This window comes from Notolepis coatsorum (genome assembly GCF_963971535.1).
Source record: "Notolepis coatsorum genome assembly, chromosome: 17".
Taxonomy (NCBI): Eukaryota; Metazoa; Chordata; class Actinopteri; order Aulopiformes; family Paralepididae; genus Notolepis; species Notolepis coatsorum.
Window position 1 is genome coordinate 33,716,124 of NC_140181.1, and position 22,043 is coordinate 33,738,166.

The 22,043-nt window shown below is 43.3% G+C and overlaps 1 protein-coding gene across 1 annotated transcript; it reads left to right on the top strand.

Moving 5' to 3' along the window:
* Nucleotides 1–9,125: 9,125 nt before the first annotated feature.
* lhfpl4b (LHFPL tetraspan subfamily member 4b) lies at nt 9,126–18,961 on the top strand (the record flags this gene model as incomplete). The annotated part of the gene is made up of 4 exons (XM_084333405.1): nt 9,126–9,344; nt 11,434–11,638; nt 14,353–14,432; nt 18,797–18,961. 4 exons carry the CDS (start codon nt 9,126–9,128, stop codon nt 18,959–18,961), a joined length of 669 nt encoding a protein of 222 aa, XP_084189531.1.
* Between the last annotated feature and the right edge of the window lie 3,082 nt (nt 18,962–22,043).

Genomic DNA, 22,043 nt, shown 5'->3' on the forward strand with positions numbered 1-22,043 from the left:
TCCTGCTCAGTGTCTCTTCTCCAGGTGTTTTTGGGTCTTCCTCTGCCTCGCTTGCCTTGTGGGTTCCAGGTTAATGCCTGTTTAGTTATTGCGGTTTTGTGTCTTCGAAGTGTGTGCCCAATCCAGCTCCATTTTCTCCTGGTCAGCTGGACCTCCACTGATTATTGCTTGGTGCATTCCCACAGCTTGATGTTGGTGATTGTGTTTGGCCAGAAGATCCTGAGGATATGTCTCAGACAATGGTTGATGAAGGTCTGCAGTTTATTGATGATGTTAGTGGTGGTTTTCCAGGTTTCAGAGCCATATAGCAGTACGGATATGACGTTGGAGTTGAAGATTTTGAGCTTGGTGTTGAGTTTGATGTTTCAGGTTTTCCAGATCTTGTTTAACATGTTGAATGTTGCTCTTGCTTTTCCTATTCTTGTCCTTACGTGTTCCTCAGTCCCGCCATCCACAGCTATAACACTACCCAAGTATGTAAATTTGTCAACCTCTTCCAGTGTCTGGCCCCCGATGGTTATGGGGTTTGTGCTTTTATTACTTGAGTTTTAGGTCCATTTATTTTGAGCCCAAGTCCAGCTGCAGTTGTCTCTAGCAGCTGGGTTTTGTCTTGCATCTGATAATATAGTGTTGCTATGAATGATCGATGGGTGGAGAATGAAACTAGTTGGTATGTATACTAGTGGTGGGACTTGATAAAAAAAATGTATCAAATTAATTTGAGACTTTATAGTTAATTCATCTAAATGAATCACATTTTAAACACATCAACATTTAATGCGAAAAGCTAAAATTGTTCAATTCAAATGGAAGTGAATCAATGAATATACATTATACATGCGTTTAAGCAGCAAACTCTTGTTTATTAGCTACTACTACACAGACCAATGCAATTTTTAACAAAGTGCAGCAATTTTAGGAATAATATATATAGTGCAAAGGACCTTTTGTAAACTCAAGCTTACCTCAAACTTTTGAGGTAAAAGTAAAACACAGTACTTTCAAGTACATTCCAGAACAGTTGACCATTGAGTTCTTGATTGATCTCAATTTCTCTTATTTTTTCAATATTCTGTATGAACAAACCAGACTAAGTGCGATAAAATGTGTAATTTTTTTTTATGTTAAATATTTTCTGTAGTTAATTAATAGAAATTAACGTGATAAAGTCCCACCCCTAGCATATACTAGGGCTGTCCCCGACTAAGGATTTGTCGACTTTGATTGGCCAAAATTGGCTGATAAGAGTTTTAATTTTTTTATCATTCCATTTGGGCTGTGGGGGGTGCTTAATGTCTGATTAAATATAATTTTTTTCAGAACAACAAAAGAAAAAAGCATAGGGAAACTAGCGCTGTTATAAAAAATAATATAAAGGCTAAATGTCGAGGCTCGGAGCTCAAAATATGTATGCATGTATGTTTTCCGCTCTGATCCATTTTGATGTATGGGGGCGACCACCTTGGCCATCACCACAAGACATCCACCACCTTGGCCATCACCACAAGACATCCACCACCTTGGCCATCACCACAAGACATCCACGCACAGGGAGACGGGGACAGGGGTTAGAGAGTTCACATGTTTGTAGTGGGCGGACATAGGACCAATAAATACATGTATTAAGCATATGAATAGAATAGAAGTATTTAGCCCAGCAATGAAGTAGGGCAGGCATGGTTTAGATGTTGTAGGTTGGACAGAAGACGGTAGGAAGCTGATCCATGACCTCAGTGGTGCTCATAACCAATATGGGGTAGAACAGTCACTGCAATCTGTATAATGACATACTAACACTCAAGTCAATGACTCAGAGAGACAGGGAGAGGGGTTAGAGAGTCCCCGTGTTTGCAGTGGGCACTGGGCAGACATAGGATCAATAGATAAATGTAATAAACATATATATGCATACATAGTAGCTATAGAATCAAAGTATATAATACAATTAAAGTAGTAAATAGAACTAAGAACAAAGAGGAGCGGAGCTAGGGGCGGCATGGAGTAAGACGTGTTCCAGAGTAGCTCCCCACAAACTTTGAAAAACACACATTTTACCCCCATAGTCTGTTTTATTTTAGTTTTTTTATTTGGTTTTTATTTAAGTGCATCGACAGGTCGAGTATCTCCGTATTTTTATATTTTATATTTTATATTTTTGTCGAGCCAGCGGACTGCAGGTCGAGGCATGGCGACGCCAGCAGCCATTGGGATGTCCTCGACTGAGCTGAGTGAAGCTAGCCTTGCAGCCATTCTCGAAGTCAACTTCCTGTCTTTTGGCTTGGGGGAAACATGCACCCCGAGTACATTGTGAACGCTTCATTTAGTGCAGAAAACGGATCGGAAAAGCGGCAAATTAAACACAATCAAGGGTAATTTTCTTCAGTGCATCACAATGCCAAAGAGCTGCTGTGTTACGTTTTGTACTAATAACAAAATCAAAAATCAAAATCGCAAGTTTTATATAATACCAGCCGATGAACAAGAATGTGATAAAATATGTAATGAAAACAGAGCTCAACGCATACATTTGATCGTAGAAACCCGTTTGTTGTCCCCAATACGAAGATGGCGGCGGTCTCGTGACGTGTCTTCGAGAATTAGCAAGCTCATATCAGCCTCGTCGGCAGCAATGGAAAAACGCTCTGCCAAGACCCAAAAGGAGCTTTTCGACGCATTTCCGCAGTCGGTAACAGAGGAGATAAAACGGCAATTGAACCGGTGATAGAAATGGTAGAGACGCTACATACAAGATCCGTGGCTATCGCTAACAAGGTAGCATCGCTCACTGGAAGAGGCCTTGCTTGACAAACAGACAGAGGTAACCAGAATGCAGGCAAGAATTGGCCAGATGCAGTCCCGAGAGAGATATATACAAGGCACAGTGAGTAACATTGCATTCTTACTGTCTGGAGTCGGCCTGTCAGAAAGTCATATAGCCACCTGCAGATGGAATTGCAGAGGCCAAGATCTGTCAGTTTAGACAGTGATACAGCATCATCCACAGATCTCTCCGATAAGCAAACTGTAGTGAGTCAATATTGACAGATATAATACGATTTATATATGTCTTAACCAGTTTCTCAAAGCATTTCATTATTACTCAGGTCAGGGCTACAGGTCTGTAATCATTCAGATGCATGCGTTTTTTTTGGGAACAGGCACGATAATGGATTTCTTAAAACATGTAGGAACCATACAGAGAGACAGTGACAGGTTAAACATTTCTGTAAAAACAGAAGTCAGCTGACTGCAACAGGATTTAAGAATACGAGATGGAGGGGCGCTCTAGTAGCACACCATGTATCGCGCTGCGTCGCGAAGCGGCCCTCCCGGGTTCGCTTCCCACACCCGGTGACTTCCATTTGTCGCATGTCTTCCCCGCCTCTTCTCCCGTTCATCCTCATCTGTCGGTCATGTCTGACCATGAAAAGCGATAAACGCTAAAAAAGAAATCTTTAAAAAAAAAATCTACGAGATGGAATGCCATCCGGGTCACCTGATGTGTCACGTTGGGTGGAACTGCAGCGATAATCTGTGCTGGCGGCTCAACGACATGTTCAAAGCGGGCATAGAAACTCTCTCCTTCCAAACAGGTTTGCCTCAGCTACTCCAATTTCTTCTTCGCTCTGTCTCTATTTTCTACCCCTCCTAATTGGGCTTTTATGTAGCTCACCTGTCCCAGGCGCGTCTGTCACAGGTGCGCTGCATCGGTGCTAATGCGCCCTGCTTTACCGGGAGGCTCCTCGGATTTCCTAATATGGGCATATGCCCCAGTATATCTTTGCTGAGATATAGCGGCCCTCCACCACTACGCCCGGCGCTCTGCCACATGTGTCTCAGGCAGTATATATATTGTTTTTCAGTCAGTATATCTTTAGTTCATATTGTGTCTCAGTTAATATACATTACGTTTATATTGTGTCTCAGTCAATATACATTCAGTTTATATTCTGTCTGTCAGAATATATTTAGTTTATATTGAATATACAGTCAGTATATACAGTATTTATTTTATATTGTGCCTCAGTCAGTATATATTTAGTTTATATTGAATTTACAGTTAGGTCATATTTAGTTTATATTGAATATACAATCAGTATATATTTAGTTTATATTGAATATACAGTCAGTATATATTTAGTTTATATTGTGCCTCAGTCAGTATATATTTAATCTATATTGAATATACAGTCAGGTCATATTTAGGTTATATTGGGTCCCAGTCAGTCTATATTTAGCATCTGTTTTCAACCATCACTTTGTGTTGATATGTATTGAAATGTCATAAGGCATTAATATCCTCAGATTTGTATGTATTTGTATTTATATTTATGTTTTGATTTCTAAATTAGGTAATTCCACATTTAGTCTTCCCTATTCAATCGACTATTAATAAAATAGCCTGTTTCCTTTATTCAGTTACATTGTTTATTCTGTGAGTTCTGGGTGGTTCTGGGTAAAATATTGATAAAGAATATTGTGATGGAAGTCTGTAATACAAAGACAGCAGTACAGTAGATGTGTGTATGACAAAACAGGATTATGCAATTATTATGCAAACACTGCATGGAGCTGTGCTTAATCCCCTGTGTATGTGTGTGTGTGTGTGTGTGTGTGTGTGAGAGAGAGCCGATTATGAATGCATAACTATAATACGACTGCAGCGCTGTTCGTCTCTGCTTGTCTGACCTGATAGCATTAGAATATCTCTGATCCAGAATCTGTATAATGCCTCTAATAGTAGGACTATCTGACCTGCAGATTACTGAGCTATCACTGACCTACAGACTACTGACCTAGCCCTGACCTACATACTACTGACCTAGCACTGACCTACATACTACTGACCTAGCACTGACCTACATACTACTGACCTAGCCCTGACCTACATACTACTGAGCTAGCACTGACCTACATACTACTGACCTAGCACTGACCTACAGACTACTGAGCTAGCCCTGACCTACATACTACTGACCTATAGACTACTGACCTAGCACTGACCTACAGACTACTGACCTATAGACTACTGACCTAGCACTGACCTACACACTACTGACCTATAGACTACTGACCTATAGACTACTGACCTAGCACTAACCTAGCACTGGCCTACAGACTACTGACCTATAGACTACTGACCTAGCACTGACCTACAGATTACTGACCTATAGACTACTGACCTATAGACTACTGACCTACATACTACTGACCTATAGACTACTGACCTATAGACTACTGACCTAGCACTGACCTAGCACTGACCTACAGACTACTGACCTATAGACTACTGACCTAGCACTGACCTACAGACTACTGACCTATAGACTACTGACCTAGCACTGACCTACATATTACTGACCTAGCACTGACCTACAGACTACTGACCTAGCACTGACCTACAGACTACTGACCTAGCACTGACCTACAGACTACTGACCTAGCACTGACCTACAGACTACTGACCTACAGACTACTGACCTAGCACTGACCTACAGACTACTGACCTACAGACTACTGACCTACAGACTACTGACCTAGTACTGACATACAGACTACTGACCTGCAGACTACTGACCTACAGACTACTGACCTACAGACTACTGACCTACAGACTACTGACCTAGCACTGACCTACAGACTACTGACCTAGCACTGACCTACAGACTACTGACCTACAGACTACTGACCTAGTACTGACCTACAGACTACTGACCTGCAGACTACTGACCTACAGACTACTGACCTGCAGACTACTGACCTAGCACTGACCTACAGACTACTGACCTACAGACTACTGACCTGCAGACTACTGACCTAGCACTGACCTACAGACTACTGACCTACAGACTACTGACCTACAGACTACTGACCTAGCACTGACCTACAGACTACTGACCTACAGACTACTGACCTAGTACTGACCTACAGACTACTGACCTACAGACTACTGACCTACAGACTACTGACCTGCAGACTACTGACCTAGCACTGACCTACAGACTACTGACCTACAGACTACTGACCTACAGACTACTGACCTAGCACTGACCTACACACTACTGACCTATAGACTACTGACTTACAGACTACTGACCTACAGACTACTGACCTAGTACTGACCTACAGACTACTGACCTGCAGACTACTGACCTACTGACCTACAGACTACTGACCTACAGACTACTGACCAACAGACTACTGACCTAGTACTGACATACAGACTACTGACCTGCAGACTACTGACCTAGCACTGACCTACAGACTACTGACCTACAGCCTACTGACCTACAGACTACTGACCTACACACTACTGACCTATAGACTACTGACCTATAGACTACTGACTTACAGACTACTGACCTACAGACTACTGACCTAGTACTGACCTACAGACTACTGACCTGCAGACTACTCACCTACAGACTACTGACCTGCAGACTACTGACCTACAGACTACTGACCTACAGACTACTGACCAACAGACTACTGACCTAGTACTGACATACAGACTACTGACCTACAGACTACTGACCTACAGACTACTGACCTACAGACTACTGACCTATAGACTACTGACCTACAGACTACTGACCTACTGACCTGCAGACTACTGACCTGCAGACTACTGACCTACAGACTACTGACCTATAGACTACTGACCTACAGACTACTGACCTACAGACTACTGACCTATAGACTACTGACCTACAGACTACTGACCTATAGACTACTGACCAACAGACTACTGACCTACAGACTACTGACCTATAGACTACTGACCTACAGACTACTGACCTATAGACTACTGACCAACAGACTACTGACCTACAGACTACTGACCTAGTACTGACCTACAGACTACTGACCTACAGACTACTGACCTATAGACTACTGACCTACAGACTACTGACATATAGACTACTGACCAACAGACTACTGACCTGCAGACTACTGACCTATAGACTACTGACCTACAGACTACTGACCTATAGACTACTGACCAACAGACTACTGACCTACAGACTACTGACCTAGTACTGACCTACAGACTACTGACCTACAGACTACTGACCTACAGACTACTGACCTATAGACTACTGACCAACAGACTACTGACCTACAGACTACTGACCTATAGACTACTGACCAACAGACTACTGACCTACACACTACTGACCTACAGACTACTGACCTAGTATTGACCTACAGACTACTGACCTGCAGACTACTGACCTACAGACTACTGGTATGGTATGGTATTTACAGAACATATACAGATCATTACATCACATATTTGCTTTTGTCAAGGAGAGGAACGAAAAGCCAATGACTTATTTACATCGTTGTCCTTGGAAGTCAAGGATGCTTGAAAACAACACATACAACTCATTACAGAAAATCATTCACAATTATTACATTTGCATAGCAATAATGGCACAACCCTTAATTAATACAAACATGTACATTTGTTGAAACATGTTAATCTAGCCGTGAGTCTGTGTGTCTCTGAGCACCCCGAGGGGAGGGGTTGGTGGGGTGGGAGGGAGGACGGAGAGAGATTCCGGCTTTGACTAATTACAGTTGCCGTCAGCTAGGACCGGAGGGGGAGGTGTTTGGATATGACTACAGTTGCCGTCATAGGGGGTTGTGTTTTGGCTTTGGTGATGAGACTGTCTTAGGCTCCCCCCCTCCAGTGCGCGCACATCGCCAGGCGTACACGTGGGAGGGGGGGTTTGGGTAGGGATTGGGGGTGGGGGGGGGCCTGCCATCCATCTTATCTACTCCAGACAGCTTCGCTCCGTTCCTGGCACGGCTCCACTGAACTCCATACTCCCGTCTTGACCTCGACCTTGGTTTCACAGCAGACGGAGATGGGGGGGGGGGGGGGGTGCAGCCTGACCAGATTGCTGCAAAATGCTGCTAAAATTTTGTTTAGTTTAGTTTAATCATATATCACGACCCTAATTTCCTTCGTGAGGTCCAGAATGGCCTGAGACCGCGACTGTTCATCTGCGTGGTAGGCAACGAGTCTCTCAAGAATAGCCTTCGAGCTCGATTGTTCGTCAGAGTGGTAGATCTCGATCCTCTCCAACATGGTCTTAGAGCTCAATTGTTCCTTAGTATTATAGACAGCAATCTTCTTATACAGTTCCACCTGGTTGGCTTTCATCCTGGCCATGTCCATAGCCAAAGGATCAACCTTCCTCCGAATTAGGTTAAGGCAGTACCAGATCCAAATGATGAGCGCGCCCAATCCGATCACCATGAATATTAGTAAATATACGTCCTCAACATCATTGATTTCCAGAGGATAGAAACAGATTGGGTTCCATTTCCCGTAAGTATCGATCGTGTACCCCGCCTGAAAGCTCCCGAGTGGGCAGAGCGGATCAGCCGCATCTTGCTTTCTCGTGGAGAATATGCGATCAATCGCTCTAAATGCCCAGCTTACTAGATCCATATTACGGTTGAAAGTTGAGTTGATTCTGTTGCAAAAAGAAAGGGTCTTTAGTCAACACGGCTGGACGGTTCCAGGGAGGAATGAAGCTGCAGACTACTGACCTACAGACTACTGACCTGCAGACTACTGACCTACAGACTACTGACCTAGTACTGACCTACAGACTACTGACCTAGTACTGACCAACAGACTACTGACCTACAGACTACTGACCTACAGACTACTGACCTACAGACTACTGACCTAGTACTGACCTACAGACTACTGACCTAGTACTGACCAACAGACTACTGACCTACAGACTACTGACTTACAGACTACTGACTTACAGACTACTGACCTACAGACTACTGACCTACAGACTACTGACCTACAGACTACTGACTTACAGACTACTGACCTGCAGACTACTGACCTACAGACTACTGACCTAGTACTGACCAACAGACTACTGACCTACAGACTACTGACCTACAGACTACTGACCTACAGACTACTGACCTGCAGACTACTGACCTACAGACTACTGACCTACAGACTACTGACCTACAGACTACTGACCTGCATATCTTGCTCTGTGTGTGTGTGTCTCTCTCTCTCTCTCTCTCTCTCTCTCTCTCTCTCTCTCTCTCTCTCTCTCTCTCTCTCTCTCTCTCTAGTCATGGCAGTGACCCCTCACACAGCGGAGGTAGCTAGTCTGTACCAGACGGAGTTTGTGCGCAGTGCTCGGGCAGTGGGCGTGTTGTGGGCCGTGTGTACGCTGTGTTTCTCCATCATCGAGGTGGTGATCCTCGTGCAGCCGTCCTGGGTGGGCACCAGAACCACCTACTACCAGGGCGGAGGAACCCCGCCACCGACTGGCACTTTGGGGCTGTTTGAGGTAGGTAATAATTAGGGCTGTCAAAGTTAATGCTTTAACTTTGGAGATTAATTTAAATTATTTAAAGCATTAAAATAAATGTATCTGATTTTTGAAAATCATCTGACATGAAGATGGAACACATTTTTGTTGTTAATATGATTTATATTACTGGTAGTTCATACAAGACATTATCGTCCTCTAAGCCAATCTGCACTTTAACATAGGCCTGGCGGGTTGTTTTTTTTATTTCTGCTAGCGCTGCGGATATAAGAAAGAGGTCTAGCTGAGTCAATGTTGATGGTTTTGTTGAACATTTGTATTTCACAGGAGAGAAACTGTATTCAAAGAAAGCTATTAAAATAGTCTTTGAATCTAAATATACTTTCTTTGTGTTGATTTTACATTAATTCCATGATTTTACTCAAGTAAATATCTGTTACAAGCTTCAGTTTTAAGTAGAAAAATGCTATTTTTAATCTAGATTAATCTAGATTAATTACAGATTTTTTTTTTTTATCTATTGACAGCACTAGTAATAATGTTTCTTAACTCACTAGCTGACTAACTAACTAACCAGCTGACTGACTAACTAACTAGCCCACATTTGCAAAATAATAGGTGACATCACGCCCGCTTTTTTCTTTTGAATGACATTATGATCTAGCAACCTAACCCTAACCCTATCTCACTGGTCTAGATTCCATCTCCCAGAAGCATGTTTTGACTGACTGACTGACTGACTGGTTTACTTCCTGACTGACTAACTATATAATATTATTCTCTAGGTGTGTGTGTAGTGTCTAACTGACCTGTCTGTTATTATCTAGGTATGTGTAGAGTCTAACTGACATGTCTGTTATATTCTCTAGGTGTGTCTTGAGTCTAACTGACCTGTCTGTTATATTATCTAGGTGTGTGTGTAGTGTCTAACTGACCTGTCTGTTATATTATCTATGTGTGTGTGTAGTGTCTAACTGACCTGTCTGTTATATTATCTATGTGTGTGTGTAGTGTCTAACTGACCTGTCTGTTATATTCTCTAGGTATGTGTAGTGTCTAACTGACCCGTCTGTTATATTCTCTAGGTGTGTGTGTAGTGTCTAACTGACCTGTCTGTTATTATCTAGGTATGTGTAGTGTCTAACTGACCTGTCTGTTATTATCTAGGTGTGTGTGTTTGATTGATTGAATTGATTGATTGATTGATTGATTGATTGATTGTTTGATTGATTGAAAAGTTTATTAACAGATTGCAGAATGGGTACAGTACAGTACAGCTCAATACATACAATTGTTAAGAGGATGCAGACCTGAGAAAGACTTATATTATAGGTCTGTTATATTCTCTAGGTGTGTGTGTAGTGTCTAACTGACCTGTCTGTTATTCTCTAGGTATATGTAGTGTCTAACTGACCTGTCTGTTATATTCTCTAGGTGTGTGTGTCTAACTGACCTGTCTGTTATATTCTCTAGGTGTGTCTTGAGTCTGACTGACCTGTCTGTTATATTCTCTAGGTGTGTCTTGAGTCTGACTGACATGTCTGTTATATTCTCTAGGTATATGTAGTGTCTAACTGACCTGTCTGTTATATTATCTAGGTATATGTAGTGTCTAACTGACCTGTCTGTTATTATCTAGGTATGTGTGTAGTGTCTAACTGACCTGTCTGTTATATTATCTAGGTATGTGTAGAGTCTAACTGACCTGTCTGTTATATTATCTAGGTGTATGTGTAGTGTCTAACTGACCTGTCTGTTATATTATCTAGGTGTGTCTTGAGTCTAACTGACCTGTCTGTTATATTATCTAGGTGTATGTGTAGAGTCTAACTGACCTGTCTGTTATATTCTCTAGGTGTGTCTTGAGTCTAACTGACCTGTCTGTTATATTCTCTAGGTGTGTCTTGAGTCTAACTGACCTGTCTGTTATATTCTCTAGGTGTGTCTTGAGTCTAACTGACCTGTCTGTTATATTATCTAGGTATGTGTAGAGTCTAACTGACCTGTCTGTTATATTATCTAGGTGTGTCTTGAGTCTAACTGACCTGTCTGTTATATTATCTAGGTGTGTCTTGAGTCTGACTGGCCTGTCTGTTATATTATCTAGGTGTGTCTTGAGTCTGACTGGCCTGTTCCAGAGTGTCGTGGTTCCCTCTCCACCCTGACTCCCCTGCCGTGCTTCCAGTCCCCTGCGGTGTTGGTGTGTGTGTCTCTGGCTCTGGTCTGGACCAGTGTTGGATGTCTGAGTCTATTCAGGTTCTGCAATGCCGCCACCGTCTATAAGATCTGCGCCTGGCTGCAGCTCACCGCGGGTAGGCTACACAGCCAGGCTGAATGATAACAATAACAATGATGATAAATCTTAGTGTTGGCTGTTTATTTGTATCTCCTTGGGAATACCAGAGAGGTGGAGTTTTGAGTGGCAGGACGTTTCTTCTGACGATGTTTCTGAAAGTCAGTTTAGTTACTTTTCTGTGACCGACACGGTCTGACCTGGGGGCCATCTTTGATTAACGGTAGGTAGCGTTAGCTGCAGGACTTGGTAGCTGACATTAGCTCTTATTTTCGATAGCTGATGTTAGTGCTAGGTAACGCTGCCCCCGACACTTCCTGATTCTACTGCGCAGGCGCACCAACCGACCTGTAGGAGTCGCTGTCCACAACGCCCGATCCCCACCCATCAGTTTCCCACCCCCTAATACGGCCAATGTGTATTAGTATGAACGACCAGCTAAACTGAAAGCAATGTGGAGCGCTGGGCTCGAACAGGCAAGCCCAGCGTCTCCGTCATTCGTGGCGAGCGCCTTGCCCACTACGCCACGTAGCCGCCCTGGGCGCAGCATAATTTGAGCTTCACAGTGCAGACGTTTCGGCCCGTCTTCATCACGGTAATGTTGAGACATTATCTGTAGTAGACGCAGTCCCACGTCTTCATCACGGTAATGTTGAGACATTATCTGTAGTAGACACACAGTCCCACGTCTTCATCACGGTAATGTTGAGACATTATCTGTAGTAGACACAGTCCCCCGTCTTCATCACAGTAATGTTGAGACATTATCTGTAGTAGACACAGTCCCACGTCTTCATCACAGTAATGTTGAGACATTATCTGTAGTAGACACAGTCCCACGTCTTCATCACGTGTTGAGACATTATCTGTAGTAGACACACAGTCCCACGTCTTCATCACGGTAATGTTGAGACATTATCTGTAGTAGACACACAGTCCCACGTCTTCATCACGGTAATGTTGAGACATTATCTGTAGTAGACACACAGTCCCACGTCTTCATCACGGTAATGTTGAGACATTATCTGTAGTAGACACAGTCCCACGTCTTCATCACGTGTTGAGACATTATCTGTAGTAGACACACAGTCCCACGTCTTCATCACGTGTTGAGACATTATCTGTAGTAGACACAGTCCCACGTCTTCATCACGTGTTGAGACATTATCTGTAGTAGACACACAGTCCCACGTCTTCATCACGGTAATGTTGAGACATTATCTGTATTAGACACACTGTCCCCCGTCTTCATCACGGTAATGTTGAGACATTATCTGTAGTAGACACACAGTCCTCCGTCGTTCTGATACAGCAAACCCCACCCATCTGGAATTCCAAGGAGGATAAAACAAATGTTAAGAATTAATAATATTTGACACCGGTCTTGTATGTTCACACTATGTACACCTTAAAGGAACATGCCAACATTATGGGAAATGTGCTCACTGTCTTCTCCAGAGTCAGACAAGGAGATAGATATAAATGTCCTCTCTGTGCGTTTATTTCCCCCCCTTCCTGATATCTGCCGCCAGGTGCAAACTGCTCCACGAGCCAACTGCGTTGACAGATATCAGGAGCAAATTGCACACCGATGGGCGTGTTTACGCTAGTATATCATCCACAATAATATCCATAATATCTTTAGTGAATAGCTCGCAAAAGACGGAGCAATTAGCAGGTGCTAATCGCGTGCAGTTAAGGACGCTTTCACACAGGGGCTGTTTGGTCCGGACTATCGGACCAGAATTCGATAGTCCGGTTTTTCGGGTTTGTGTGAATGCGTGTCGAACGCGGTCCGCGGACCAAACACACGAACTCTGGTCCGCCTGAAAACGTAGGTCTCGGTTCGCTTCAGCGGACCAAACGCGGACCAAATATAGGAAGTGCTTATTATTACCACTGCTCGCAGCATTCACTGCAAAACAAGCACACTGCATCTATCTATCTATCTATCTATCTATCTATCTATCTATCTATCTATCTATCTATCTATCTATCTATCTATCTATCTATCTATCTATCTATATATCTATATATCTAACTGTGCATCTTGGGAAGAAGGAAGAAAAAACGCGGCTTATTATATTATTATAATAATAATATTCATTCACTGCAAAACAAGCACACCTACACATATGGGCAGAAGACCAAATAAAACAGCTACTTGTGGGCACCCATAAAAACGACGTGGTGTACAAGTTGTTTAGCGAGAGGATGGTGGTAATGAGCTTCAATAGAACAATGGATCAATGCCACATCAAAACTCGCCTCCGCTGATCTGGAGGGCTCGCAGTCCACACACAGACACACACACATGCGCGTGCGCGCACACACGGGCTCGCAGCCACACACACATTTCCACTGTCCAATAGACGAGCGCCCTTTTCGACCGCGTGACATTGTTCAGAAAGTTCGGTGCGCCTGACAGATTGCTATGTGAACGCAGGCGAACCAAATGAAGAATGCAACAATGTTGCAACTTCACCACCAGAACCGCACCGAGTCCACCAAAACTATATGTGAAAGCGACCTAAGGGTGCTATTAGCGTGCGCAATAGCCCTATAGTGTACCATTACATATACTGTAGCAGCCAGGGACCAGCAAAAGGTACATTATCATTACCTCATTCTCTCTCTCATTATCTCTCTCCCCCTCTATCCCTGTGTCTCTCTCTCTATCTCTCTCTCTTTCTCTCTCTCCTCCTCTTTCTGTCTGTCTCTCTCTCTCTGCAGGGTTCTGTCTGGCTCTAGCGTGTGTGTTGTTTCCAGACTCTTGGGATTGCGCTGAGATGAGGGCTCTGTGCGGGGAGGGGGTGAGTCGACTAAATCATTACACCATCCCAATCGAGAAATCTGATTGGTCAAACAGCCACTCCTACCATGCTAATATTTACCATAAAGCACTGCTACCTTGTGCTTCTTGAACAACAGTAGTGCTGTTTACTGTCACAGGTCGGAATAACCCAAGTAACGATTATTTTCAAAGCCCATAGGCTACCTAGGCCCTAGGGGACAAGCATTCATCCATCGGTGACAGAAAACCAGCTGAATCCAAATAGTTTCGTGGCATTTGGTATCTTTCATTGGCCCTGGCGTTCGGTATGTTTTGTTGGCTGTAGCATTCGGTACCTTTTGTTGGCCGTAGCGTTCGGTACCTTTTGTTGGCCGTAACGTTCGGTACGTTTCGTTGGCCGTAGCGTTTGGTATGTTTCGTTGGCCGTGGCGTTCTGTATGTTTCCTCGACTGTGGTGTTCGGTATGTTTTGTTGGCCGTAGCGTTTGGTACGTTTTGTTGGCCGTGGCGTTTGGTGTACACTCTCTCATCTTCTCCTTCTGCCTCTGGGATGTCCCCCAACTCCAGGAATCCCCTCTGGCAGCTGGCTCGTTGAGCAAATCACAGAAGGAGCGGTTCAAAACAATTCGTCATGTTCGTCTCCAACACACTCTCACTCGGTTGCAGATAACAGGTGAAGGACTGCACAGCGTGAGTCTCTCGCTCAGGTCCCAGGGATCTCCCTCCTGCTTGTGTCCCCCGGGGCTCGAACTAAACCTCTCTGTCTCTGGGCATCTGCATGACTTCCAAGTCCACACTTTATTCAAGGTGGACTGGACTTGCGCACCAATCAAAGGGGGGAATTACCTCACCGCCAGTTGAAGGGCATTGTCTCTGATTAGGTCATTGAGCGGTAGATGCAACATAGCACACAAGAACAAATAATAAAAGGCCTATCCCTTCCTCCCCCATGTCCTCCATTTATCAATAGTTAAATATTTACTCCGTTTCACATTGCCATGCCAACACCCAGTGACAGGAACTCTGGTGATAACCAGGGGTCTAGTAGTGTCTTAATGTTGGTCTGTTCTGCATTGTTTATAGTGTCTTAACTCATTGGATGCCAGTCACGATGATAGTCGGGTTAACTCGCCATTGCTTGAGCGCCAATCACGAGTATAGTCAGGTTTTAATCGTTATTTCTTTTATTAGCGATATCCATTCATTTTCATCCATCCAGCCTGATGTTATCGTTGGGAATGGGTCTGAGCTCGCAAAAGGGCAAATACCGTCCGGCTGGTATTGCACTCCACTGGGAATGGTATAGTTTTTTTTCTGGGACGATCCAAGCCGTGCGGGCGGCCTATTCTTTAATTGGAGCCGAATAGTGCTGCAGAGTGCTTCCGCGTTTTCCCTGATTGGCTGCGACACGCAGCGCGGCAGCCGCAGAGCGGAGCTCTGCCGCGGAGCGGAGCGGCAGAGCTTGCGGCATTATGTAGCCGTGATCCCCGATGTTTTTCCATCGACGCTTAGCTCAACTGGTAGGCCGCCGTGCTGTGGATCCTGCGGTGCGGTTGGTCACAAGTTCGAATCACTTTTTTTTTCTTTTTTACGTTTATCATCTCTCGCTATAAACGTGCATTCTTCCGCTGGTTAAGTTTAGGCATTCTTTCGGAGTTGGTTAAGGTTAGGGTTAAGTTAAAGTTAGGCATTATTTCGGAGTTGGTTAAGGTTAGGGTTAAGTTAAGGTTAGGGAGGGTTAAGGTTAGGCATTCTTTCGGAGTTGGTTAAGGTTAGGGTTAAGTTAAGGTTAGGCATTATTTCGGAGTTGGTTAAGGTTAGGGTTAAGTTAAGGTTAGGGAGGGTTAAGGTTAGGCATTATTTCGGAGTTGGTTAAGGTTAGGGTTAAGTTAAGGTTAGGGAGGGTTAAGGTTAGGCATTATTTCCGAGTTGGTTAAGGTTAGGGTTTGTCACAGAGAATGCCTGTCTGTCTTTCTTGACGTGGAGGATGCAGCCTATTTCCCCACTGCCGCTCTCTCGCGCTGCCGCAGTCACATGGGCGTCATGGCCAATCAGAGAAACGCGACACACTCTTCCGCTGGGATTAAGCTACACGTGTGCGGCCGTGGTTTAAATAATCAGGCGAGGTAACCTGATTTCAACTATAGATCTGCGAGGCTGGCCCCCCCCCCCTCATATGCAATGCTGTTGAACGTGGCACGGACCTCCGTGCCCAGTACTTCAAATGGCGATCAGATAATTGGATTCTTTCTTTTGCATTACATCAGATACAAGGGCAATGAAATGAAACCCCTCCAGTTTTTTCCTAATCCCAAATGATTTGCTTACTATTCTGTCCAATTGGATCCTTGTGAAATGGTGATGTCACCATCTGTTGAAATTCAACCCCCTCTCTCTGAAGGATGGGGTTGCTACCACGCCTGGCACTTCTGCTGCTCAATCAGCCCATGACCTCTGACCTCCCTTCTCTTTATTAATTTTTTGATAAGCATTTTTACAGCTAATTATGGTCACAGGACCGACAGAGGAGAGGGAGGACGGGAGAAGATGTGGGGGAGGACATGCGATCAAGTTCTGCATCTCCTTCAAACTCCTGCTCCTCACCTATAAGTCCCTCCATGCCCTCGCCCCCCGATACCTGTCTGATCTCCTCCACCAGCACACTCCATCCCGGAACCTACAGTACGATCCTCCGATCTGGGTCTCCTCTCCATCCCTCGCACCAGGTTGCGGACTTTCGGTGACAGAGTCTTCAGCGTGGCGTCCCCTACCCTCTGGAACTCTCTTCCCTCTGAAATCCGCAACGCCCCAACCCTGGACACCTTCAAAACTGCTCTCAAAACACACCTCTTCACCAAGGCTTTTCCCCATTAGTTAGTTTAGATTAGGTTCATTATCCCTTACCTGCCCTCATCCCCCCCTTTTTTCCCTACTTCCCTAGCCCTATTTTTTGTTGTGATTGTAAAGCAACCTTGGGTTTCATGAAAGGCGCTATAGAAATTTGATCTATTATTATTATTATTATTATTATTATTATTATTAAGGTCCTCTCTGACTTCAACTTTTTCTCAGGACTGTGGCATTGTCACATAACTGTGACATGGTAGTCTATCGTATTTATGTATCTAACTGTATGTATTAAGTGTTTACATTCTATTAAAGCAGTTATTAACTGCTCATCTAACCAGTTCTCTATCAACTACAATATATATATATGCACTATTAAAGTCCTTCTCTTCTTGAGAGCGTCTGCTCTCTCTGTCTGACATTCCACTCTCTCTGCTCCTGCTCATCTTCACTGGGAACGCTGCCCATACTCGTTTTCAACCCTATATGACCCTGGTCAATGGATCCAGAACGGTGGTCTAATTTACAGGTCTTCTGTTGACCAGCTCGCTAAAAGCCTCAGGGGCCCTTCTGTTCTAACCGGTTTTATCTAAAGAATGCATGTCTTGCTTCACAGCTTGTCCTTGCTGACTCACACTCTCCATTAACCAGAACCTTTTTCCAATATATAGATTACATATAAACTAGTGCTGTCAAACGATTAAAATATTTAACTCGATTAATCGCATGATTGTCCATAGTTAACTCGCGATTAATCGCAAATTAACCGCATTTTTATTTTTAATTTCTTTTTTACCTTAAACAGATCTTTTTCAAGTTCCAAGTTTTAATACTCTTATCAACATGCGAGTCAACAAATGCTTGCTTTGTGCAGCCATTTAACACAAAAGGATGACCCTCATGCATTGCAAATTTGCATCAAATTCAAAACAGAGTGATGCACAAAATAACTTAAAAGAAAATAATAATTTAAAACAATGAATAAAGTGTGCATGAAATAATAGGGGAAAGAAAACGTTAGGAACTTGTTACATTCACACACACAAGGGCTGATTAATCACACACCCCCTCTCTCCCTCACACACACACTCTCCCAGCTCTTTTTCTCTTTTGCCCCTTCCTCATCTCTCTCACCCCCCTCTCTCTCTATATCTCACACACACACACACACACACACACACACACACACACACACACACACACACACACACACACACACACACACACACACACACACACACACACACACACACACACACACACACACACACACACACTTCAGAAACAAACATAGTATCAATGAGAGCATCAATAATACACCTGAGTGAAGTCTAGTAAAAAATAAATAAAAAAAAAAACATATTTTTTTTTTTTTTTTTTTAGTTAATCTTGAGTTAAAAAAAATTGTGGCATTAATAGAATCGGGAGTTAACGCGATATTAACGCGATATATTTGACAGCCTTAATATAAACTCATTATTTACGATAGGTCTGTTCTGCATTGTTTTTAATGTCATAATGTTGGTCTGTTCTGCAGGTGAGCAGCTTCTCTCCAGGGAACTGTTCTGTATACTGGGCCTTCACACTGGCCCTGCTGGGGGTTGTGGATGCTGCCATACTGGCAACACTGGCCTTCGTACTGGGAAACAGACAAGATGCACTACTGCCCACTGACACCAAGGATGGTGAGAGAGATAGATAGATGTAGGTAGGTAGATAGATAGATAGATAGATAGATAGATAGATAGATAGATAGATAGATAGATAGATAGATAGATAGATAGATAGATAGATAGATAGATAGATAGATAGATAGATAGATAGATAGATAGATAGATAGATAATACACTTTATTTGTATAGCACCTTTCATACAGAAACTGCAGCTCAAAGTGCTTCACAACAGAAAAAAGACTGGCATAAAATTAGCACATAAATTGCAGACATATAAAATCACAGTTTTTCACATTAGGATCTAACATCCCAACAGGCCACATTGCTTATGGTTTGATTCAGTTTTAAATAGACAATAATAAAAAGAGTAAGATAAAATAGACAGAGTAAAATAGTGCAATAGTGCAGTGCAATAATAGTAGAATAGAATAGATCAAATCCTTTATTTCTTTTTACAGTGCAATAAAATAGTTCTGGATTACTGTTCAACAGTTCAAAGTCGTCTTTACCTTCTCTGTTTGGTATCCACAGTTTAAAACTTTTCCCTCCTGTTTGATACCCACTTTGACCCTTCAAACCTCCCACCCAGGGCAAACCTTCCTCTCAGGGCGCAGTTCCCTCTCTCAGGGTGCAGTTCTAGGCCTGGGTCCTATACCGTTTTAAAGCCTGACAGTCTCTTGTTTGATACCCACACAGTTTAATACCTGACAGTTTTGAACCTGTAATAAAAAGTAATAGACAGAGTAAAAAAATACAGTGCAATAATATAATAGTAGAATAGAATAGATAGTAAAATGATGCAACAGTGCAGTGGAATACAATAGAATGGACAGAGTAAAATAGTGCTACAGTACAATCAACAGCGGAGTGTATTAGAAGGCTATGGTGAAGAGGCATGTTTTTAGCTTATTTTATAGAGAGATCTAGCTTCCCTAATGTCCATGTGTGTTCATGTGTGTTCCATAACTTTGGTGCATAGTTTGCAAAGGGTGCATCCCCGATTTTCCTTAGACTGTGGCTTGGAACCTTCAATAGACCAGTAGTAGATGATCACAATGTTCTAGGAGGCACATAGTTGACTAGAGAATTTGCAATGTAGCTTGGTCCTGTTCCATTTAGTGGTTTGTATATAAGGAGGAGGACCTTGAAATCAATTCTAAATGTTACCGGATGCCAGTGTAGGTTAGCTAATACTGGACTGATGTGGTCTCTCCTCTTGGTTCTAGTTAGTAGCCTAGCTGCCGAGTTTTGAATGAGTTGGAGTCGTTCTGTGTTTTTTTTTGGGAGGCCGGTGAGGAGTGCATTACAGTAGTCAAGTCGGCTTGAGATAAAGGCATGGATCAGTTTTTCAGCGTCTTTTTGATTTATAAACGGCCGTACCTTAGCTATGTTTCTAAGGTGGAAAAATTATGTTTTTATCACCTTGTTGATGTGTGATTTAAAGCTTAGGTCTGAGTCTATTATAACACCAAGACTTGTAACTTTGGGTAGATAGATAGATAGATAGGTAGAGATAGATAGATAGATAGATAGATAGATAGATAGATAGATAGATAGATAGATAGATAGATAGATAGATAGATAGATAGATAGATAGATAGATAGATAGATAGATAGATAGATAGATAGATACCGTAGATAGATAGATATATCTATAGATAGATACCGGTATGTATTATTTAGCCCTCTCTCTCTCTCTCTCTCTCTCTCTCTCTCTCTCTCTCTCTCTCTCTCTCTCTCTCTCTCTCTCTCTCTCTCTCTCTCTCTCTCTCTCTCTCTCTCTCTCTCTCTCTCTCTCTCTCTCTCTGTCTGTCTCACAGTAGCAACAAGGCTGTTGGTGTCAGCATAGGCTGGTCTGCCTCCATTTTACAAGGTGAGACCTCTTCTTCTTTCGTGTAACATCAGAGGTCCAACTCTGTGTCTTGTAGCCATGCTGGCTTCCGAGGGTGGTCTGTATAGGGGGCAGATGGTCATGATATGCTCAAGAGTCTGGTCAGGGCCTCCACACTCGCATGCAGCGCTGTCTACCAGGCCCCACTTCTTCATTGAAGCGACCGACCCCAGTTCGTATATGGTTCAGCAGAGTCCATTGCCGGCGTGGTAAATTGTCTCCTGTGGCGCCATCTCCTGGATCCCAGATGTAGTGGTAGATACGGGTTGGCCCAGCCCTCTCCCACTCTTGCTTCCCGGCTGCCGCCAGCCATCCATTTCTGGACAGTTCCTCAGTAGTGGAACGGAGCATCTCTTGTGTCGCCTTGTTGTAGGGGTGGCGGGACTTGAGTCTGCTCAGTGGTGCTGCTGTCGTCGTGGTGTTATGTAGGATGTGCCAGTCATGCTTCATTGCTTTCCTTGCTAGGGCGAGAGTGGCAGCCTCTCGTCGTAGGCCAACCGGTGCAATTTCTGCAAGGACTGGCAGCAGGAATACGGGGTATGCTTCAGGCATCCAGTGATGATCCGGAGGTTGTTGTTAATTGCTGCATCTATCCCTCTCATTCTCTCTCTCTCTCTGCCTCTCATTCTCTTTCTCTCTCCCTCTCATTCTCTCTCATTCTCTCTCCCCCTCTCCCTCTCATTTTTTTTAAACTTAAATTTTTATTGAACATTTATAGACAAACAACACAACATATACAATAACATCAACAACACTATTAAACAGACATAAATAATAAAGAAAAAATGTAATACCCAAAAGACGAAAAATAAAAAATACTGACTTAAGCAAATATTCACATACATAAATAATGAAGTCGAAAAAACATAAAACAATTGTCATATCTTAAACAAAAATAAAATTAGAAAACATTAAGTGTGTGACATGGGTTCAGAGACCCTCTTTGAACCTCTTTCCTCCTTTACCCTTCGCCCTCTTGTGATGTATTTGGTTCTTCCTCTGTGATGTCGTTTTCGTTCCCCTTGTAATCCTCCCACTTTCCCCATCTTTCTCCAAATTTCTCTTCCTGTAACCTCAGCATGTGTGTTATCCTCTCCATATCCCGTATCTCTTCCACTATTCCTACCCATTGTGCTATTGTCGGTGGGTCTTCTTTGTACCACAGTCTTGTTATTGCTTTTCTGGCCGCTATCAATATTATCTTTATTAAATATTTGTCC